The sequence below is a fragment of the Brachyhypopomus gauderio genome, chromosome 5 (genome assembly GCF_052324685.1).
Source record: "Brachyhypopomus gauderio isolate BG-103 chromosome 5, BGAUD_0.2, whole genome shotgun sequence".
In the NCBI taxonomy this organism is placed as follows: domain Eukaryota; kingdom Metazoa; phylum Chordata; class Actinopteri; order Gymnotiformes; family Hypopomidae; genus Brachyhypopomus; species Brachyhypopomus gauderio.
The window spans coordinates 9,919,800-9,943,856 of record NC_135215.1 but is presented as its reverse complement, the minus strand read 5'-3'; the positions used below and the strand labels follow the sequence as shown (position 1 = coordinate 9,943,856).

General features: G+C 48.3%; 1 protein-coding gene and 1 long non-coding RNA gene across 2 annotated transcripts; both read left to right on the top strand.

The window, feature by feature from the left end:
* Positions 1-3,409: 3,409 nt before the first annotated feature.
* On the top strand, positions 3,410-11,253 carry gpr37b (G protein-coupled receptor 37b). The gene is made up of 2 exons (XM_077005527.1): positions 3,410-5,127; positions 9,836-11,253. The coding sequence occupies exons 1-2, from the start codon at positions 4,084-4,086 to the stop codon at positions 10,643-10,645; spliced, it is 1,854 nt and encodes a 617-aa protein (XP_076861642.1). The 5' UTR covers positions 3,410-4,083; the 3' UTR covers positions 10,646-11,253.
* A 10,808-nt stretch (positions 11,254-22,061) lies between these two features.
* Positions 22,062-23,714, top strand: LOC143513807 (uncharacterized). The gene is made up of 3 exons (XR_013130671.1): positions 22,062-22,145; positions 22,927-23,046; positions 23,137-23,714. It is a non-coding gene; the product is annotated as an uncharacterized LOC143513807 (long non-coding RNA).
* Positions 23,715-24,057: the final 343 nt, after the last annotated feature.

Here is a 24,057-nt window from a genome sequence, read left to right as displayed (position 1 = left end):
CAGCATGGCCATGGGCACCCTAGCATAGACTATACATAGACTATCAGACTATCAGGGGGTGAGAGGTGATGGGGGGGAGGTGAGGGGTGAGAGGTGAGAGGTGAGGGGGTGAGGGGGTGAGAGGTGAGGATGTGAGAGGTGAGGATGTGAGAGGGTGAATGGGTGAGTGGTAAAGAGGTGGGGTGAGAGAGAGGGTGAGAGGTGAAAGGGTGAAAGGTGAGGGGGTGAGAGGTGAGGGTGAGGAGGTGAGAGGGTGACAAGGTGAGGGGTGAGGAGGTGAGGAGGTGAGGGAATGAGAGAGAGGGTGAGAGGTGAAGCAAAAGGGTGAGAGAGGGGGTGAGAGGAGGTGAGGTTGAGAGAGGGGGTGAGGGTGAGGATGTGAGAGGGTGAGAGAGGGGGTGAGGGGTGAGGGATGAGAGGATGAGAGATGGGGTGAGGGGTGAGAGGTATGCTGGACTCCTCCCTCTGCACGTGTGCAGGACAATTCTCCCAGTGATTTCAACATTAAAAGCCATCAGCTCCACATTTACACAGCTGAACCGCCACACAGTCTTAGTCAAACCAAACGTGTGTATGTGCTCACACTGCTACTTCTGCAGTTGTTTAAAGGTTTGTTTACATTGTGGTAATATGTGCGGGTGTTAGATAAAATTCAAACCTATCTGAGAGGTTCAACAATTCTCAGAATCCCAAAACTAGCATGACTACATGTAGGTACAGCAAGCAGATGATGTTCAAACGTGGCAGATTCAAGGAAAGTTCAAAATTATGACACTGGCCTTTGTATTGACTAAACGACTTCAGCAATTCCTGCAATGTGCTCCAACGATAATGACGGAGGAAAAGCCTGCCGAGGCTGACACGGACACCAGGGAACAGAAACCTGCCACTATGATTAGGCTGCAATTGCTATGTTCACCCAAACGCATCATTCTCTCTCTTTCTCTCTCTCTCTCTCTCCCTCCCTCCCTCCCTCTCCCTCTCTCTCTCCCCCCCCTCTCTCTCTTTGTAGCTATTACATTTGAAAGACTTTGGGTATGTAGAATATGAAATGCTGCTCTCTTCTGTTGATATTCTGTACTGTAATTACTTGACAGAATCTCCCACCTGTGTGCATATGTATGTGTGTGAGTGTTTGAATGTTTGTGTGCATATGTATGTGTGTGTGAGTGTTTGAATGTTTGTGTGCATGTGCATATATTTGTGTATGACTTATTACACAGCGAGTGAGAGAGAGATTGTGTGAGAGTGAGAGAGTGATAGTGTGAGAGTGTGTGTGTGTGTGTGTGTGTGTGTGTGAGAGAGAGAGAGAGAGAGAGAGAGAGAGAGAGAGTGAGAGAGAGTGAGAGAGAGAGAGAAAGAGAGAGAGAGAGATGCAGGCAGTGTGGTGCTGCTATCACCTGTGTGGAGATCTAGGCTCATCTGGGTCTCCTGGCTCTGTGCACCAGACACTCTGATGACTGATGGTTATGACTCTCTGGATACGCCTGCAGCTGAGAATCCTCTCAGACAGGAGCAGATCATTAATAAGACCTGTCTCTGGCTCTCCATCCAGCCACACGTCTGTTAACCCTTGACAAACATCCTTTTTTCCCTGTCTCTCTATTTTTGTTCTTACCCAATCATTTAGGATGTTTAAAACCACAGCAATAAACAGTTTGTGTGATGTCACTTCTCACCGCCAGGTGGTGGTGTTGAATCGCAGTAGCTCCTCCAAACACAGCACTTCCTATTTGTAAACAGTGTAGACAAAGAACCTTTACCATAAGTCAAATTAACAACCTTTATCACTTAAAGGCCAAATGTATCCTGGAACTTGGTGTGACAATGTCTTCATTTCCTTTGTAAATTAAATTTCTTCAAGGACAGAGATCTTTCTGGTTCTGGTCAAGTTTCTGGTTCTGGGGGAATGGTACATTCTGCTCCGTGTCTTATCTACAAAGCTGCCATTTTCTAGGGGAATGGTACACACCCTGTGGACGCTTGTGACCGGAGGTGAACATTACAGGTGTGTGTTGAGCTGATATTACCAGCAAGTCTCCTGCACCTTCATGTCATTGCAGCTCCCACCACAGGCTTCACACCAGAGAGCTGTACAACCTCGGGAGCTTGTGAAGCGTCTGACCTGAATACCTCAGAGAAAGAGACAAATAGTGAGAGAGAGAGAGAGAGAGAGAGAGAGAGAGAGAGAGAGAGAGAGAGAGAGAGAGAGAGAGAGAGAGAGAGAGAAGAGAGAGAGAGAGAGAGAGAGAGAGAGAGAGAGAGAGAGAGACAGACAGACAGACAGACAGACAGACAGAGACAGAGAGAGACAGACAGAGAGGGAGAGAGAGAGAGAGAGAGTAAGAGAGAGAGAGACAGAGGGAGAGAGAGAGAGAGAGAAAGAGTAAGAGAGACATAGAGAGAGAGGGAGAGAGAGACAGAGAGAAAGAGTAAGAGAGAGAGAGAGATTCCAGAATTCCACAGATATTTAGAGGTAATCAACAGAGAAGTACACAAGGTTTCTGGAGAAACATGATGTTTGTGGTGAGCTCCTTCAAAAGCTGTGCAGGAGAAACGCTTCTGTAGTTCTGGGAGGAAGAACCAGTTTATGTTTGAATCCTAACATTCATTCCACGTGGTCTTAAAAGTTCAGAGAGATCAGTGTAGATCAGTTTGTCTTTTTTGAGTTTCCTACCTTTAATGCTGTCTAAGCAACAACTAAGGCAGCAATACAAATAATTATGTCATTAATACAATGTCCATTATCATTAAAACATTAAAACGGTCTTGGATTTTCCAGTGAGAGGGAGAGAGAGACAGATCAGCTTTTTAGATCTCTCTCTCTCTCTCCCCCTCTCTCTGTTTTACTTGGTTGGTATGGCACAACTTGGCAGAGCATTGCGTGTGTGTGTGTGTGTGTGTGTGTGTGTGTGTGTGTGTGCGTGCGTGCGTGCGTGCGTGCGTGCGTGCGTGTGTTTCCCTTTCAGACAAACTTTGAGAACTAAAGAGAAACGGGTCAGATCATGTTTTGGGTAAGCGCCAGAGGCGAAGGTTGTATAGCGCAGCAGCGGAGCGGAACTGTGGCTGGGACGCGCACACAGGCCTCTAAAGGCGAAGCGACGCGTCATGGTGCTTCTGAACGTCCGTTGCGATGTTAAAGATTACATCGTGTAATTATGCAATAGTAACATCTGAGGCAATTTTGGCCGTTAAATGTAAATCTTTGAATATAGTTCACCTTGTTTAAAATGACAAATGAACGTTGTATTAAGTAGCCACCAATTCTTCAATTTTAATTATTTTAAAAAGATTGAACACATTGCGAAAATTTCACGTATTCCTCCCTTGCAGGAGAGACATTTGCTAATTGAAGTTTCTTTGGCCAATCAGGTCTCTGGTATCTGTTGACAAGCATAACTGGCGGCGATAAACGTGTTACGCGCAGCGCGGGCGTGGTGCCTGCCGGCTGTCGTGGTCTAGGAGGTTGATTCTGATGGATCTGGCTTGACGGATCAGGGTTAGCCGCTAGGGGAGGACGCTGCATTCCCTGCTCCTCACCGTCCGACTGCACGGTGCAGAGGGCGAAGCACGTCCCCGCGCCAGCCGCACGCTCCGCATCGTCTCTGTCTCCGAATTTCCACGCAGAAGGAGCGGAATCGCAGTGAGCGCGCGGACGCGTCCCACCTCCCTGGACGTCTCTGGGTGCCGCGCCCAAGGAGCACGGCATGCAACAGCGCTCGTCGCGTGCAGCTGGTCTCGACCCAGCACGATCCATTTTCAGTAAGATAACCGTTTACAAGCAACTGCATTTGGAGGAATAATACGCCTTGCAACTACTTAACGAAAAAAAGCGAAATCAAGAGAGGAATACGCAGAGGTTGTCAGGTGAACGAGCCCAGTTTGCTTCATGTGAGGGGATTTGACTATGAGAAGAGGCGAAGTCCTATGCGTGAAATTAGTGGGGAAGTTTGCTTATAGGACATTTCTAATTACTCATCCGTCATCTTATTTTTGACACGGAGAATGTGGAGTGGAGTGGATTTTCCCCGAGCATTGCCGCACTTGATTTAACATCTTCCGCGCGATCCACTGACACTGAAAATGCAGGTTCTTGTTGTAAAAACACTACTTTTCGTTGCGGGATATGCACACGTTCAGTCTTTTAAAGACGTCGCTAATGTACACACCAAAGAACCTGGCGGCCACAACATCACTCGGACTCGAGCGTTTGATCTAATAAATGGCCACCTTTCGAGAACATTCAATGTCATGTATTCTGAACGACGACGAGCCACAGGTCCACCCCCAAATGCTGTCGGGATGACTTTAGCGACCGATATTGGCACAACCCATAAAAATGCACGGATGACTGCAGCGCGCTACGGTAACCAGTACGGACACACACTGGTTCTGTCGGAGAGCACTGGAACCAGCACAGACACAAGCACGCGCTTGCGGCGGCACGAGAGGGAAAAGTTGAATAGAGAGATGCGCGCTGCCATGGGAACAGCAGGTGGACGCAATAACGCAGAGCCTGATTCAAAAGGCAGACGATGGACACACAAGAGACACCACAGGCGCAAAAGAGGCACAAAAGAACACCACAAGAAAACGTTCAAGAGCGCGAGAAAGGGGCTGAGTAAAGGTGGTGTTCCTCAGACACCACCTGAAACTTCTGCGAACGTCTTGACCTCCTCCCTGGCCTTGTGGGAGCCCTTGCCCAAACCACTCGCCCTCACCGCCACTGATGTCCCTTTTGACTTAACCAGACACATCGAGTTCTACACCAAACACGTGGAAGATCCGTGGGGCGCTACACCCATGACCCCGCCGTACCCAGAAGATGAGGAAAACGAATATTTCCCCAACCCTTTCTACCCCGTCACCAGCGAGACGTATGGCGCTTACGCCATCTTGTGTTTTTCGGTTCTCATTTTCATAGTGGGAATAATAGGAAACATTTCGATAATGTGTGTTGTGTGCCACAACTACTACATGAGAAGCATCTCTAACGCGCTTCTGGCTAATCTGGCCGTATGGGATCTTGCGCTGCTGATGTTTGGCCTTCCACTGGTGGTTTTCCACGAGCTGACTAAGACCTGGTTACTGGGTCCCTTCACCTGTAAGGTCATCCCGTATATTGAGGTAATTATTCCAGCGCTGCATCAGATCACAGCTTCATGGGATATAATGCACAGGTGGTATGTTGGAGAACCATATATGTAGAACTGTATTTCTGAGTTTTCCATGTGAACTTGTGGAAATCTGGTGTAAACTCTAGATTTGCTACAGAGATGTTTTCTCTTTGATTTAATGATGCCTGACACGTGACAACATTTATCAGGTATTTTTCACATTTATCAGGTATTTTACAAGAGAATAAACAGAACTATTGTAGGACAAAACAGAAGTTCACAATCACTTCCTATATTATAGTGCAAAGATTACAAGGAAAGATCACCTTCACCTTAGGGCTTTTTCCCACACACACACACACACACACATAACCTCTGCCTGTCACTAGTTCGTGAGGAACCGCGTGGCAGTAATTGGCATGTTTCTACTCTTAAATGTGAGACTAGCATGTCTTTGCGTGTAGGTCTGAGCTGGTAGACCAGATTCTGGTGTGTTTTTCCTGTTGTTTGAGGGGTGGGGAGTGTGGGGGAGACTGGCAGCTTCTGTTAGCACGAGGGTAAGCTTTGTTGGGCACTGGGAGGGGGGGAGGTGAGTGGAGGGGGGGAGGTGAGTGGAGGGGGGAGGGGAGGTGAGTGGAGGGGGGGGTGAGTGTTTGGGAGGTCTTTGTGCACCATGCTTTTCACAGAAAACAGGGTTAGCAAAAGAGCTGAACATAGCACCTCTGGTTTGGCAGACAGTGGGGATGCTCAGCAAGAATGAGACTGTATGTGCTGTGCATACAAATGCATGTGTGTGTGTTTGTTTGTGTGTGTGTGTGTGTGTGTGTGTGTGTGTGTGTGTGTGTGTGTGTGTGTGTGTGTGTGTGTGTGTGTGTGTGTGTGTGTGTGCATGTGAGCATGTGTGTGCGCATGTGTGTGTATGCGTGTGTGTGTCTGTGTATGTGTCTGTGTGCGTGTCATGTATGAGATGAGATGCAGGATTGTTAGTATGTAATAGTGTGTACTTATGTGTGTCAGTGTTCAGTTGAACTTGTCTGCATGTATATGTTTACCTGTGGCTTTTTTCATGTGTGTGTATTTGTGTGTGTGTGTGTGTGTGTGTGTGTGTGTGTGTGTGTGTGTGTGTGTGTGTGTGTGTGTGATGCCTGCACAGGGACAGAAAGCCTCAAGCACAATTACTCACAACCTGATCACACACGTGCATACACACATACACACTCACCACATCCACACCAACACACGCTCACACATGCAAGCATGGACACACACATGCACACAGAAATGCACACACACACACACACACACACACACACACACACACACACACACACACACACACACACACAGGCAGGAGTGGAAACAGTTGAGTGCATGAGACACAGAACATGATGACCATGAGGCCATTGGCTGAGAGCTGGTTAAATGTGTGTAGGACAGATGATGCCAGCTGAACCTCAGAGCTCAGAGGGCCCGCCTCCGCATACTAAACTAACTGTTCAGATCTGCCTCCTCACAGCCCCTCACTCCTCCCCCTCAGAGGGCCCGCCTCCGCATACTAAACTAACCATTCAGATCCACCTCCTCACAGCCTCTCACTCCTCCCCCTCAGAGGGCCCGCCTCCGCATACTAAACTAACCGTTCAGATCCACCTCCTCACAGCCTCTCACTCCTCCCCCTCAGAGGGCCCGCCTCCGCATACTAAACTAACCGTTCAGATCCACCTCCTCACAGCCCCTCACTCCTCCCCCTCAGAGGGCCCGCCTCCGCATACTAAACTAACCATTCAGATCCACCTCCTAACGTCCCCTCACTCCTCCCCCTCAGAGGGCCCGCCTCCGCATACTAAACTAACCGTTCAGATCCACCTCCTCACAGCCCCTCACTCCTCCCCCTCAGAGGGCCCGCCTCCGCATACTAAACTAACCATTCAGATCCACCTCCTAACGTCCCCTCACTCCTCCCCCTCAGAGGGCCCGCCTCCGCATACTAAACTAACCGTTCAGATCCACCTCCTCACAGCCCCTCACTCCTCCCCCTCAGAGGGCCCGCCTCCGCATACTAAACTAACCGTTCAGATCCACCTCCTAACGTCCCCTCACTCCTCCCCCCCAGAGCTCGGAGCGTCTACCTGCGCATACTAAACTAAACCTGGCGTTCAGATCTGCCTCCTCACATCTCCTCACGTCTCCCCTCAGGAGGACAGCTAGTGGGCACGACATGGTTTGGATCACTGTGCTTCTACTGCAGCCAAACACAGTTTATGCCAACAGAAGTTGATGAAGTTCTTCTAAGCTGAACTCCTCATGCTAAGATGTGTGAGGCTTGCCTGTGGCAGCAGGTGTCTGCTGGGCTTTGTCAGCCAAGACTCGAATGGTGAGCGGTGACTCGTGCGGTGAGTCCAGCGATGCTGTTGTCACTTCAGGTCCCTGCACGGGGCTTCATGAACATGACGAGGTGTGTCCACATTCCAGAGAGTGGGGCGGCTGCATCTCCCACCACGTTCGCACTCTGCATGGCGTACGGCGATCATCTGCAGAACGCCTGCTAAATAAGATCATTCACCCCTCCTCCAGCCAGGAGATGTGTACATTATCATTTCATGGTGTTTATTTACAGTAGAATGGACACAGGGATGTGAGCTCCATGTGCTACCCAAAGATATGAATGATAAGGAGGCTCCACTATGTTGGCAAAGCCTCAGCTAAAGATGAATGGTGGTGCCTATAACCCACTTCCACATTTATAACCTTCATTAAGTCGAACATTCAGAATCGGTGCAGTGTTAGGATCTGGAGATGAACACGTCATGAAGAGTAGGTGGGTGAGAAGGTCCAACCCAGGCCAGGAGCAGGAGAACCCGTCTCAGTGGTCCCACCATCCATTTCATGCACTTTGTGACCTGTGAGCTAGTCCACATGTCACTAGGGCCATTTATTCAATAACCAAACAATAACAAAATAAGGAAGTGCAGGAAATGTTGAAAAAATGTCGAGTTTTGGCTCAAAACACGGCAAATCTCTTTAACAATAGCCAAGACGAATCAGATCATCCTGGCCTGTCCACACTTTGAAAATGTTTTGGTTTAAATCCATTTTAGGACAGTCCCGGCGATTTATTTCCCATATATCTGTGTGCACTTCCATTGACGAGCCCTTTCACAGGGCGATTTATGGATCCGTCTGGTTCTCGTAAAGCACCAGAACTGTAATGGTCTTTGTCTGCAGGCCACTCATGCGTTTCCTCACTGTAATCCTGTTTGTCAGTGGTGAGGAGATATCGGCCTGTCCGCCGGCCCCAGGGCACTCCGCCCTGCCTCCCAGCTGCCGCTGAGAGCAGATTAACAACCGTGGCCTGGACCCAGACGCAGGAGCCCTTCATCACAGCGTTAATGGAGCGTTATTAAAGGCAGCAGCCCTGGGCACTACATCACCTGTTTCGAGGAAACCTGCTTACCCAGGAACGCCACAGGCATTCAGGCGGGTCACGGCTAGACAGCGGGAGGGTCACGCGAGGGTCTTTGGAGGTGGCTGAGTGTCACTGTGACGGAGGACAAGATGAACGCCCTTAGTTTTGAAGTAGATGCCTTGGGACAGTCAGATATTTAACCCCAGCATTTTGCTGGTCAAAGGCAGCATAAGTGAAGGTTTAACGGTGTTTATTCAAGGCTAACCTTACTCGCGCACAATAAAATATTCTTTGTGTTCACATCTTTCCTGGGGAGGAGAGGACGGGTGGAGGTGTGGTGTTCTTTTTTCACCTCTAGAAGAGGGGGTGTAAGATTCAGCTTCATCTTTAATACCACAGTGAATATGATTCCAGAACAGGGGGCGTGGGGCCCTGAAGCCTGTGACAGAGACGTCGCTCATGGCACTGGCCTGCAATCACCCAGCGAGAGGCCTCTTACCTGTAATGAAGACTCCCCGTTCGATCCCAGCCACAAAACCACAGGTCGTTTGATCTGCAACCTTGGAGAAATCCTGCTAATGCCTCTGTAGCCTGGGCCACAGCTGATGAATGAATGCTGTCCCATTAGCGCTTTGATGACTTGTAGTGGGTTGTGCCGCGTGTGTGCTAGTGAAACCTCAGCTTGATCCGCTGGTAAAGGCGTAGGGAGGGATGCTTTGGCACAGGACTCCTGACATGCATTATGGGTATTTTCCACAATTACCGTGCAATTGTGGAAATGAAGACAAACACTTGATTTCTTCATTTTTGAGAGGATTGCTGTACTTGTCTTGTGTACTTGTCCAAATAAAACACAGACCAAGTATGTCTCCTGTTGCCCTGTGTTGTGTCCTGTGTTGTGTCCTGTTGTCCTGTGTCGTGTCCTGTTGTCCTGTGTCATCTAATGTGGCCTAATGTTGTGTCCTTCAATGCTCTGAATTGTCTCCTTAGACAGAAGGTTTCATTCTCTGTAGCAGAGTGACAGTTAGGTGATATTAGGCAGAGTCGCACTTTGACACTGGAACACAATTCTGCAGCCTTAAGGAAACTGTATAAACAGATTACAGGTTTAAGAGATTTGTTTCATGTTTGGGGAAACCTGTCGACATCTTGAGAGCAACACATGGACAGTGTTTACAGCTGCTGAAGTTCAGCTGTGAGTCAGGCGCCATTCAGTCTGGTGAGAAGGCTGATGCTCCTGCTTGGTGCTCCCTGGATCTGCGGTGTCTGGGACTGACCTTTGACCTGCACTGTGGATGTGTTGTGTTTCCAGGTGGCCTCAATGGGCGTGACCACCTTCACCCTGTGTGCCCTCTGCATCGACCGATTCCGCGCTGCCACTAACGTGCAGATGTACTACGAGATGATCGAGAACTGCACGTCCACGGCGGCCAAGCTGGCCGTCATCTGGATCGGCGCGCTGCTGCTGGCCCTGCCCGAGCTGCTCATCCGCCAGCTGGTGACGGAGGAGGGCGGAGAGGGCGAGGCGTCGGCGGAGCGCTGCGTGATGCGCATCGCCACCTCGCTGCCGGACACGCTGTACGTGCTGGGCCTGACGTACGAGGGCGCGCGGCTGTGGTGGTGTTTCGGCTGCTACTTCTGCCTGCCCACCCTCTTCACCATCGGCAGCTCCCTCGCCACCGCCCGACGCATCCGGAGGGCGGAGCGTGGCTGCGCCCGCGGCAACAAGAAGCAGGTGCGTCTGGAGAGCCAGATGAACTGCACGGTGGTGGCGCTGGCCACGGTGTACGGCGCGTGCGTGGTGCCCGAGAACGTGTGCAACATGGCGGCGGCGTACATGGCGGCCGGCGTGGCCCCGCGGACCATGGCCCTGCTGCACCTGGTCAGCCAGCTGCTGCTGTTCGTGCGGGCGGCCGTCACGCCCGTGCTGCTGCTCTGCCTGTGCCGGCCGTTCGGACGGGCCTTCCTGGACTGCTGCTGCGCGGGCTGTGCGGGCGGACGCTCCTCGGCCACGGCCAGCGACGACAACGAACACGAGTGCACCACCGAGCTGGAGCTCTCGCCGTTCAGCACCATACGCAGGGAGATGTCCAGCTACACCGCCACGGGCTCGCACTGCTGAGCCCCGCGGGGTGTGTGTGGGTGTGTGTGTGTGTGTGTGTGCGTGTGTGTGTGTGTGTGTGTGTGTGTGTGTGTGTGTTTGTGCCAACCATGCCACACTGTACTGTAAACACGCTTTCTAGTCTAACTTCAGCAACAAGTGTGACTGCACATCCACGTTGAAGGACAGTAACATTCACGGAACCATATGTAATTATGCTTTTGTATAATCACCTTTAATAGGTATGTGTTCAGAAACTAGTAAATGCATTTGATATTGCATACAAATGTTTTGCACTGCCAACCATTTTAGCTTCTTCACGCTGTTCCTATGTGTACCGTCATGCGAAGTGTCTCTGCGTCTTACTGCAAGTAACTTTTCTATGATCTTTCTGTAGATGTGTGTTCTGTACCGTGACCTTTCTGTAGATGAAAGTGATTCTTGTGATCAGTGTGTGAAGCAGAGATGCAGACACGTGCGGATCTCTACCAGTTCGATATGTGTTTGATAGCAGATTCTCACATGATGCTGAGTGTACTTAATGGTTTCCAAGTCTCATTTTTATATAACCAAAAACCCTCTTTAATAAACGGAGGGGTTTGCTGATCTGATGGCAGACTGGCATATTAAAATACCAACGTGTCCTTTTTTCAGTCTGTCCAAGCCGTCCGTGGAGAAGATGTGAATATTCCATCCAGACATCCAGACATGAAGCCAAGTACATTCATGACGAGTGTATCTAAAATTATTCACAGGAACAAAATGGAACAAAACAGAATAGAACAGATCAGCTGTTCAGCTTGAACTTCTAGCTGCTTCGTTGTTCTTGTTTTATTTCTCCTTTTCTCTCTAACTCGTATGTTCCTGTCATGTCTGTATCAGTCGTGATAAGGCAAATCGAGTCGTATTCGCGTAATCATGTTAGCTGTCAGACGGCGTGCTGTGCTGCTGGAGAGGAGAGTCCCGTTCCACCTCTCAGAAGAACAGGTATTGCTCCTCTCCGGCTGCTTCTCCTGGCTGTCACCTAAGCAGAATGATGCTGTTTTTAGCTGCTTCATAGGAAGGAGAGGAGCGAATGTGACAGACAGGCATGTTCCATCCTGCCATGATCTACATTCAGTCTTGCACACTGGGGAATCCCACAACACCACTAACTCAAATGCCCCAACCACCAAACCCCCAAAACCACTAACTCAAATGCCCCAACCACCAAACTCCCAACACCACTAACAAAAATGCCCCAACTACCAAACCCCTAACACCACTAACTCAAATGCCCCAACCACCAAACCCCTAACACCACTAACTCAAATGCCCCAAACACAAACGCCCAACACCACTAACTATAATGCCCCAACCACCAAACCCCCAACATGACTAACTAAAATGCCCCAACCACCAAACCCCTAACACCACTAACTAAAATTCCCCAATCACCAAATCCCCAACACTTAACTCAAATGCCCCTAACCCCAACCACTAAACCTCCAACTCCCACAAATGTCCTAATGCCCCTAAACCCAGCACCCCAACCCAACACACCTAAACCCAATGTCGCAATGCCCATTAACCCCAATGCCCCTTAACCCCAGGCAGTTACACAGCAACACTCCACACAGGTCTGAAACCTACGATGAGTCGATTACAAATTTGCTTTCAGAAATTTGACATGGGCCTTTTTTGCTGCTTTTTTGTGCTTGTCCCAGTAAAGAATTTGTGAATGTTTCTAAAAGCAGCTCAGTATGACCCAGTCACACAAGCCCTGCTCTGGCAGTGTTTGCTGAGGTCTGGCAGCATAGCTCACAGCTCCACACAGCTCCTCACAGCTCCACACAGGCTCCACACACAGCCCTTCTTCCTCCTCCTCCTCCTTCCTCCTCCTCCTACTCCTCCACCAGGTCTTCACCCAACCCAACCAGGCTGCCTACTGCAGCAACCAAGTGTATTTTGTCTTCCATAATGAAGTTATTCTGGATACACACAAATAGCTGCAGTTAGCTGTTCCCAGATCCCAGCAGTGTGTGTGTGTGTGTGTGTGTGTGTGCATGTGTGTGTGTGTGTGTGTGTGTGCCACCCGCAGCCTGATGGTCCAGGCACACGTCCGTCTTTCCCTACACGCAGCAGCAGAGCAGGTCCTGCTGGGATGCTCCTCTAGTTAACTACTCTGTTCATCTGTCCCATATCTACAACAGACCAGTGGTCGTTGGTTCTCTGAACAAAGATAATCTAAACTACAGCACATTCAGGGCAAACAGTGCCCGGTATCATTTTATATTTTACATTTTAGTTTTGTTGTAATTGGTTTCATTGTTCTTTGTACGTGCCCCCAAATACTTCAATATACCTCATAGAAATCAGGGTTATGGTTAGTTTCAGTTTCACACGGGTAAGAACTTATACTTCGGAAGCATAGATTAATAACGTTTGGCTCACAAAAATCAGGCAGGTATAAACCTTTCAGTTTTGGTGGTGTGCAATGGTGAGTGCAGGCAACAGGACCTGGGGATTATTTATAGAGGTGCAGGGTTTATTTATAAGGGTGTGGGGATTATTTATAAGGGTGTGGGGGTTACTTATAAGGGTGTGGGGTTATTTATAAGGGTGTGGGATTTATTTATAAGGGTGTGGGGTTGTTTATAAGGGTGTGGGGTTGTTTGTAAGGAAGTGGGGTTTATATATAAGGTTTTGGGGATGTTTATAAAGGTGTGGGGATTATTTATAAGGGTGTGGGGTTGTTTTTAAGGAAGTGGGGATTATTTATAAGGGTGTGGGGATTATAAGGGTGTGGGGGTTACTTATAAGGGTGTGGGGTTATTTATAAGGGTGTGGGGGTTACTTATAAGGGTGTGGGGTTGTTTATAAGGGTGTGGGGTTATTTATAAGGGTGTGGGGTTATTTATAAGGGTGTGGGATTTATTTATAAGGGTGTGGGGTTGTTTATAAGGGTGTGGGGTTGTTTGTAAGGAAGTGGGGTTTATATATAAGGTTTTGGGGATGTTTATAAAGGTGTGGGGATTATTTATAAGGGTGTGGGGTTGTTTTTAAGGAAGTGGGGTTTATTTATAAGGGTGTGGGATTTATTTATAAGGGAGTGGGGTTGTTTATAACGCGGTAGGGTTGTTTATTTATAAGGCAGTGGGATGATTTATTTATAAGGTTGTGATCTGGATGTGATTCGTTGAATCGAAGCATCATTTCCACAGAGGGAACAGTTTGGCTTCCAGATGGGACCAGATGGAACGCACTGGTTGAGACGCTGCTGGGTGTGAACCACACCCTTGTGCTTGTACGAGCTGTATGAACGTGTATCTTAAATATGTATGTACTATGCCCTAAAGGAATTTGTGTCTTAAAATCATTCAAAAAGGCAGCCCAGCCTGCAGAGGGCATGAGGCAGCACGTCCCCGGCCATCCTCGGGGACCCGGGCGCCGGTCCTGTCCACTCCACCCCTCCCTTCTTTGGCTGTTTATCTGGAGGTCAGCAGTGGACACAAGTGGGCGGAGTATTCATGTACATAGCAGCTGGTGAAGCCACTCAGTGAGGCAGGAGGGTGGAGCCATGGCAGACACAGGAGGGTGGAGCCTGGGCAGACACAGCAGGGTGGAACCCTGGCAGACACAGGAGGGTGGAGCCCCAGCGGACACAGCAGTGCCTTTCAGCCATTCTTCTCCTCCGTAGCACCTTCAGACTCATTAGCGTGGGCCGCTAGCTGCTCCACTGGGGCCTGGCATGCTTTTGACAGGCACTGCTTTGATCTCCAGAGATGTTGCATGTAAGATGAGAACACGAGGTTCCAACCTTTCTGTCCTGTCATTTGATCAATTGGAAAACAGCTGAGAAGCTCTTGCTGCTACAGTTGATCTTTCTCTGTGAATCACTTGATTCTCAGCTAATTAGCCCTTTTCCATGTACAAATATGATTGTGATCAGACTAGAGGAAGTGTAGGTTTTCTCGGCTCTCCTGGAGATGCTAGGCAGTCATTTCGCATCACTGGCACTGCACAGATATTTCCTGAAGGAGTCGTACAGCTGTAGGAGGGGTTCTGTCCCCAAGATGCAGTTACTGTTTATTAGAACCAGTCAGAATCCATTACTTGGATAATTCTACAATAAAGAACTCAGTCATGCACTGTGAGCTGAAAAAATATTGCAATCTTCAATTTTAAGCTGAAAGAGAAGCAGATGAGAGCCACAGGGTTCTGGGTGCTGTGTGTCCTCTGTATATGGATTGCACGGTTTGATATGCACTGTGGTCGTGCTGCGTTTCTGGAGTCAGTTAAAGAGGGCGGAGTCTTGGCACAGGAAACAGACTGCTGTGCCTTTATGACGCGTCAGGTTTCCGTGTCCTGCCGAGTGTGTGAGGGTCAGGGCATGCGTGTTGTCCAACAGGAGCATCACTTCTTAATGCTCTCTGTAGCTGTAGATGATATAGCTGTAGATGCTGTAGTTGTAGATGATGTAGATGTAGATGCTGTAGCTGTAGATGATATAGCTGTAAATGCTGTAGCTGTAGATGCTGTAGTTGTAGATGATGTAGTTGTAGATGATGTAGCTGTAGATGCTGTAGATGTAGATGCTGTAGCTATAGATGCTGTAGTTGTAGATGATGTAGTTGTAGATGATGTAGCTGTAGATGCTGTAGATGTAGATGCTGTAGCTGTAGATGCTGTAGTTGTAGATGATGTAGCTGTAGATGTAGATGCTGTAGCTATAGATGCTGCAGCTGTAGATGCTGTAGTTGTAGATGATGTAGCTGTAGATGCTGTAGATGTAGATGCTGTAGCTATAGATGCTGTAGTTGTAGATGATGTAGTTGTAGATGATGTAGCTGTAGATGCTGTAGATGTAGATGCTGTAGCTGTAGATGCTGTAGTTGTAGATGATGTAGCTGTAGCTATAGATGCTGTAGCTGTAGATGCTGTAGTTATAGATGATGTAGCTGTAGATGCTGTATATGTAGATGCTGTAGCTATAGATGATGTAGTTGTAGATTTTGTAGTTATAGATGATATAGCTACAGATGCTGTAGATGCTGTAGTTGTAGATGCTGTAGCTACAGATGCTGTAGCTGTAGATGCTGTAGCTGTAGATGTAAGCAAACAAAGTTAACAGAGACCTGTTTGGCCTAGAAAATGTAAATTGTGTGTGTTATTTAACCTTTTAATCAGATGTAGCTATGGGACAGGCAGTAACCTGTGAGATGGTGAGACGTGTTGGTGTGGAACTCTAATCCGCTCTGCACCTTCTATTGTGTGTCTAATTACATCAGCCAATCTACAGCAATCATTCACGGCAATTACCCACCGGTAACCGTGGATCTCGCCCTTTATCCCCCATCGCTGTGGCAACTCCAAATGTGGTTGCCTTGGTGACGCCACGGCGCTGTTCAGAGGCAGGCTAAGCAAAGCTGCCTGGATCATAGTTTGTGCTTTTCTCGGTAGAGGAACAGGCGGTTAAGACCTGCCGCTCTACGCAGGCCTTCATCACGCCATTTCAGCGGACATCAGGCTCTCTCCACACGCAGCGCTGCCCGCACTAATTCTCCCAAACAATAGGGTATTGATTAGTTTCCACCCCGGTGGGAGGGGGAGGGGCCTGGTCCTTGTGTCCTCGTGTCTGGGAGGTTCGTCACACCCACAGCAGCAGAGTGGCCCGTTGGCCCTGTGGAGGAGGAGCACGTGTCTTCACAACGTCCGCAGCCCAGAGAACGCCCCCATGTAACGGTGGCTGATGAAGGTCTAATGGGGCTGCCACAGCAGCTCTGGATGCCAGTGGCTCTTCATGTGTTTACACACAACGTATCATGGGTATCGTTTACCATGGCAACACTCCGCCCCCCGAAGGAGACAAAGATGGACCGAAAACAGCACAACCATGCAAGTGTGTGATGTTTAGCTGTGTGTGTGTGTGTGTGTGTGTGTGTGTGTGTGTGTTTGTGCGTGTTTGTGTGATGTTCAGCTGTGTGTGTGTGTGTGTGTGTGTGTGTGTGTGTGTGTGTGTGTGTGTGTGATGTTCAACTATGTGTGTCTACATGCTAGCATTGAGAGGAGGTGGAACAGGGCACCTTGACATCACATTTAATCAGACAAAAACACACACCCACCCACATACACACATGCCAATTGGATGAATGTCTACATGGTGCCTTATAAGTCAATGACCAACTGTATAAAACTCATTTGTGATTTATTAACTCATTTGTGATTTATTATCTGACAAAACAAGTTTGACATGTTGTCATTGCCTTGGTCGTCTAAGCCAGTGGTGCGTTTGGAAAATAATGTGTGTTCCATCACGTATAAGTCACCTTGTAATCTACTCTGGTGACCTTCTCCAAACAGACCCATCTGTGGAGCTGTTGATGACCGCACAGTGCAGGCTGTACTGGACAGACCCCGAAATGTTTGCTGCTTTTAGCTCAGAAATCACACTGAATGCATCCGAACGGCAGTGCACAGAGTTGCACAGCATTCATCCTGGGCCACTTCCTTAGTCAGTGTCACTCAGAGGAAACTCCCTTTCAGACCTCCGAGTGTGAAAACTATACACACACAGCCAGCTTTCCTCTTTGATTTTTTTGTATAAACTGCAGTTTCCAAGACTCCCCTTCCCCACTGAGGGGGGCGAGGGGGGGTATGATATTGGGTTGCCAGGGTTCTTAATTTAGTCCTACTGGAGCAGTATATCCCATAATGAGCTATTTCACACTCTCCATTTTGTCTGCTAAATTGTGCACTCTACAGAATTGCATTTTATGCTGTTGTGGCAAGTCTACTGGCTTTCACTCAGAGCACTTTGCATGTTGAACTTTGACCCATGAATTTTTTTTCTCCATCTCCCACACCACACTGCTTTATCCAAAAACACCACCTAACTGCAACCTTCAGCACCTGCATATTTCTGAGGAGAGGGTGGTTCTGGTTTGTGGAGCAGTGGGTGGAGACATAAACATGGTCCCTTAAAAAATGGCTCTGTGTTGTTAATGTGGACTCTCCACATACACTCAACACTCACGTGTACACACACACACACACACACACACACTTTGACCTCATATCTGCTTTGCTGAGTTTGGAGGGAATCAGTCTTGCTACAAGGAGGCTATAATGAAGACCACATCTAATGCTACCTGTGAGGAATCAGCCAGCTGTCTAGACACACACACACACACACACACATTTGTTTACAGTGGCTGGCCAATGTCACCCCTGTGTTTTTCCTGGGGAGGGTGTGTGTGTGTGTGTGTGTGTGTGTGTGTGTGTGTGTGTGTGTGTGTGTGTGTGTGTGTTGTGTTAGGGTTCATTCTCCTCTCGACTCGACTGTAGATATGTAGACTCTTCGATGCTATATGTGTTTCAGAAATGTGTGTTACAGTGTCTGAATGTTCCTTCTGGTCTGGTAAAGCATAAACGCCCATGAGACTGATTACAGCCCCCAGCAGCCCTCTGAAGGTCAGCAGACCATCAATGTGTGTCTTCCAACCTCCTGCTGATGTACAGTAGCTATTCAAACTGGTCACAAATGCCAGAGATCAAGCCACAGATCTCTAAACGCTCTGGACTCGGGCCAGGTGAGGAAGACCATGAATGAGCTGTGTGGAACAACCGACTGCGAGGTTGTGTGACGGATGTTATCTGTTCCTTGGTCTGAGCCCTGCAGAACGCCCGTGATCAGCCAGAGAGAGAGAGAGAGAGAGAGAGAGAGAGGGAGATGGAGAGGGAAAGAGGGAGAGGGAGAGAGAGAGATGGAGAGGGAAAGAGGGAGAGAGGGAGAGATGGAGAGGAGGGGGAAGAGGGAGAGGAAGAGAGAGGTGGGAACACGCTGGCCAGACCCAGTGCAATGGACAGATTTCTCTTTGTTTCACTCTGTGTAATCATTTGTGCTACACGGCCATGCCATGCAGTACAGGCTAGGGTTAGAGCGTTCTGTCTTTCATTTTCTCCACCCCTTCCCTCTCTATTTCTCTCTTTCTCCCACTCTCTCTCTCTCTCTCTCTCTCTCTCTCTCTCTCTCTCTCTCTCTCTCTCTCTCTCTCTTCCTCTCTCTCTCTTTCTCTCTCTCTCTCATTCCCTCTAGTCTGGTAACACCACTACACTCCATACTTTCTCTGTTATGTATTACATCTTTTGTATGGTCATGTGACTATGTTTAATTAGTTGTAATATGTAAGTAATTTGTTTATACACAATTGATAAATCAGTCTAGTTTAATTCCTCAGCTTTCTAAACAACATACATTAAAACTAAGGTGCTAATTGAACAAAGTCACATTAGCAATAACATTTTGCTGCTGGCATTTGGCATTTTTAGCTACAACATTTTCCACACCCAACAAAGGTAGCATTTTATACATCACAAGATTACAGATGTAACCTTCAGATACAGAGTAACCCCAGAGCCTACCCACCCCAAACCCCTCCCCTCTTCTCTCCTCCCCTCCTCTCTCCTCCCCTCTCCTCCTCACTCCTCCCCTCTCCTCTCATCCTCTTCAGTGATTCATACAGCGAGTTCTCTGAATGATCCAACAAAGACATGTCATTTGCGTCAGTCTCGTGGTCACATGTTAGGCGTAGAACAATGTCAGCACTGTCCTGTTCCAGCATGGTGGGATGTGCTGAAGCTCGCCGCTCCTTCTGTGTCCCTCCTGTCAGACGAGGACCCCCAGACCAGCACCAGCCGCCCTCAGTGTCTCCTGCCGAGAGGACGCGGCAGGGTGGGCGTGTCTCAGCGAGAGTGAGAGGGCGGAGCATGTGCAGACAGACCTTCTCACCTACCTGATGGCACCGACACTTAGATGACCCCATTGTCATCACCTTCGCTCCATCAGAATGGGCAGAGGTTCTGGAATCTACACAGAGGCTCAATACATCTACACAGAGTTTCTATTAATCTACATAGAGGTTCTGTAAGTCTAGACAGAGGTTCTGTATGCAGGTTCATCACACTTGGTAGGTGTCCGTACCGTGGAGGTTGTGTCCATTAGGTAACAGCATAAATATGAACAGATGGAGGTGGGCTGGTAGAGGTGGGGTGATGCAGCCAGCCTGTCCCCAGTCTCTAGGGTTCTGGAGGGTTGTGGTTGATGTTGTGGGTGGTGTTGTGGGTGATGTCCCAGATGGTGTCGTGGGTGGTGTCCTGGGTGATGTTGTGGGTGGTGTCCTGGGTGGTGTTGTGGGTGGTGTTGTAGGTGGTGTCCTGGGTGGTGTCCTGGGTGATGTTGTGGGTGGTGTCCTGGGTGGTGTTGTGGGTGGTGTTGTAGGTGATGTCCCAGGTGGTGTCCTGGGTGGTGTATTTCTCTAGTCCCTCTCCACACTCCATTCTCATGTCTTCTCTCAGAGTCTCAGTAACTGCTTTGCAATGGAAATTTCCTTGCTGTCTCTGTTCACCATTGCTATAGTAACCAAAGCATCTAACTTCATCTTCTCCGAGATCAAAACAACGGGTATATTCACTCACATCAAATCCCTGTAAAGCCAGCCAGGAGAGGGACAACTAACGGGGGAGGGACGGCTAACGGGGGAGGGACGGCTCCGGTGATACAGGAGTGTGCTTTTTTGTCATTAATAGGCTGAGAGAGAGAGAACTATGCTCAGCAGGGGATCTGGCTTGTTGCCGGGTGAACAAGAGAAAATAGGTGGTTGTCATAGCACAGCTACTTGGCCTGGTGAACAGGAAGAAGATGAATAAAAGGAGGGAGAGCAGGAGAAGGAAAGATAGAAAGGACAAACGTAACAGACGAGCAAAGTGGAAACAAAGAGAGCAGGACAAGCAGGACAAGAAAGGCTGTTCCTACAGGAGGACAAGCTTTGAATCACCCACTGCAAGATGATTCATTGGAGTGTGTGTGTGTGTGTGTGTGTGTGTGTGTGTGTGTGTGTGTGTGTGTGTGTGTGTGTGTGTGTGTGTGCGTGTGCGCGTGTGCGTGTGTGTGTGCGTGTGTGTGTGCTTGCAAGTGTAAAGATAGAATGGTTTCTTGTTAGCAACAGAGCCCCCAGAGATCCAGCAATAACAGGTGCAAAATCATACATCAGGGTCACATTGTCTGAAATAGTCCTGAACTCTCAGATTCAACTTTATGAGGGAAAAAGTCAAATAGAATTCAGATCAATTCTACATATATAGTGTTGCGTGATAGTTTATGAGCCACCCAAACAGGGTCATTGTTTTCTAAAAAAAGAAGCTAGGTTAGCTTGGGCCCCATGAGGCTTTGCTGTTTATGCACCTAAGTGTGTGTGTGTGTGTGTGTGTGTGTGTGTGTGTGTGTGTGTGTGTGTGTGTGTGTGTGTGTGTGTGTGTGTGTGTGTGCGTGTGAGTGTGTGTGTGTGTGTGTGTGTGTGTGTGTGTGTGTGTGTGTGTGTGTGTGTGTGTGTGTGTGTGTGTGTGTGAGAGAGAGAGAGACGAGGAAAGAGTGAAGTTCCTCACTAATGACTGGGTTAGAAATGTGTTCTATAAGAACACACAGTGCTGATTGAAAATTAGTGAACCACCATGGTCATTGTTTTCTAAAACAAATTTAAATTAAAAAAATGACATAAACATCTAAATCTCAATTTGTAAATCAGAGCTTCCAAATAAGGGAACCTTTTCACTGTTCATTCAATAAAAGAAATTTCTCTCTCCAAAACCTGAAAATCTTATATTACTTTTACCCGTTATCTGCTTTTAGGGTGTTTGCCCACTGCTCCTTGCAGAACTCCACCAGTTCAGAGAGGTTGGAGGCACATCCGTCATGTATCATCCACTTCAGAACTGCCTTAATCCTTCGTGGCATAGATTCAACAAGGTACAGGACACATTCCTCAGAGAGTCTGGTCCATATTGACATGATAGCATCACGCAGTTGCTGCAGATTTGTCAGCTGTACATCCATGATGTGAATCTCCCATTTTACCACATCCCAAAGGTGCTCTATTGGATTGAGATCTGGTGACTGTGGAGGCCATTGCTGAACAGTGCTGACCTCATTGTTGTGTTCAGAAACCTGTCTGAGATTATTTGCGCTTTATGACGTTATCCTGCTGGAAGTAGCCATCAGAAGATGACTGTGGTCATAAAGGGATGGACATACTCAGCAACAATACTCAGGTAAGCTGTGGCGTTGACACGATGCTCAAATGCTACTAATGGGCCACAAAGGATTAAGGCAGTTCTGACGGCAAAATGGGGTACAACCCAGTATATATATATATATATATATATATATATATATATATATATATATATATATATATATATATATATATGTGCCCCTGTGGCCCCACCCCTGTGTGTGATGCATGTGTGCGCATCAGTGGCGGTTCTAGGGGTGGGGCCACAGGGGCATATATATGTGTGTGTGTGTGTGTGTGTGTGTGTGTGTGTGTGTGTGTGTGTGTGATGCATGTGTGCACATCAGTGGCGGTTCTAGGGGTGGGGCCATAGGGGGGTTTGGCCCCAGCTGAAATCTGATTGGCCCCCTGAAGTGCCCCTGTCCTGTCACTCATCTGTCCTTTGCCCGAGAGCGATGATCATCAGATTATAGGTGGATGCAATTCCATACCCAAACACTAGTGGCGCCAAATCGGAATGTCCAGCGTGAATAAAGCTTACAGAAGATTTGCACGATCCCGCGGAGAAACTTTTTCTATCCACAACCGATGGCACTTTTGAGGAGTTGGTTGGTACTGTAAGTCATAAATCCCTGTTTACTCACAGCTGTCATGTAGCTTTAGTCTGATTAACATTTAATTAAGATGCAAAGCTAACATTAGTTAACAGTAGTGTTAACTGAGGCCCTACTTGTGTTTAGACATGAACGTTAGCATTTCGCTAATAAATGTAATGCGAATTCATGTTCTTCTTTGTAACTTGTGTGTTAACATTAAATACAATGTTTGGCAATGATAGAGAATATAAAAAGAAAGGGTCAGTGTCAGGCAGGAATTCAGCAGTTTTTGGCCAAAAGATTGAGCCAACCAGATGCTGAAACAGAGCAGAGAGAGAGAGAGAGAGAACAACAGAAGACTCTGGACCAGAGGCTGGTCAGGAGCAGGGCAACAACAGTTAATGCTGTAATGTATGATATTGTAACTTGTGAAATGGCACATAAGTTCACTGAATTCGTACACCTCATAGTGATGATTTACCATAACTTTAATGTAATGGCTTAAATTTGTATTGGTTCGTATATGACCACATCTACCACAACTCACTTTATATTTTAAGCTTTCAAGTCTTTCCTTCAGTTTTAAATAAATAATAATGTGGTCTTGTAGACAACATGGTTTCTGCTCAATAGTTTGTGACATATAAATGTATTTTAGCCACAAACTGGGACAGGACTCTCTCTGATAAGGACAAGCAGAGTGAAGTTGATGACTTAACTCCCCATTCTACTGAGCCACCAGAGTCACCAAACAGTGCAGATCCTACAGGATCTGATGGTAAGAGGCTCTCTTAGAAAGTAATAACTGATTGCGTGTGTATTGTGACACTAGGCTTATGTTAAATAATTTGTCATTTGCTGCTTTCAGACATCTTCCAGTGTGGTGCACAGAATCCTGTGCAGACATCAAATGATTGTTCTGCTCCAGTAGGACCTGATGGTGTCACGTTGAGGACCCCGGCCCCTCCATTTTGGGCGTGTGTCAACGTTGTCCACGTGCTTTGTCTGCGTCAGTGGATATTCGTGGTTGGGGTTATGTCGTGTGATTAATAAGTCTCACCTGTGAATCGTCTCGTGATCACATGGGGCTAATGTGGTTTGTCTATTTAATGTGCGCTCGCGCAGTGTCCTGTGCTCGTCGTTGTCTAAGTTTTACACGTTTGTGTGTGTGTAAGAAGTGTTTGTTGCTCGTGCGCTATTGCGCAATCCATGTCAATAAACGAAGTGACGTCAGTACAGAGGATTCCGTGTCTCATCCTTCGTGACAGCCCGAACGTCACAGAACGACGAGCCTTTTGAGACACCAACATGCCGGGCTACAAGACCAAGCCGAAGAAGGGCAAGAAGCCCTGCAAGCGGCATCGCCGCGCATCACCCTCCCCACGCCGTGACTCCACGCCGACTCTGGCGCAACTGAAGGCTGACCCCGATTGCGCCTACATGTTGTGCGCGGCGCAGGAGACGGCAATTCCCGAGTTGGCGGCGGAGTACCGCAAGGAAGCGGTACGGGTGTGAAGAGAAAGGCACCCCACGCCTTCCCGGGGACTCTCGCCCATACGGGTAAGCGTCCCTGAGTTCTACGAGCCAGGGACGCCCACAGAGGGTGGGCTTGCGGGGAGGGAGGACTCACCCCTGCACGGCGACGTCACGCCGACGTCGGAACAGCTGGAACGGGACCCGCTGTGTGCCGACCTGCTGAGGTTGGCTCGGGAAACCTCCAGTCCTGAGTGGGCGGTGGTCTTCCGCCAGGAGGCAGTGAAGGGCTGGCTAGCCAGACACCCGTCTCCTT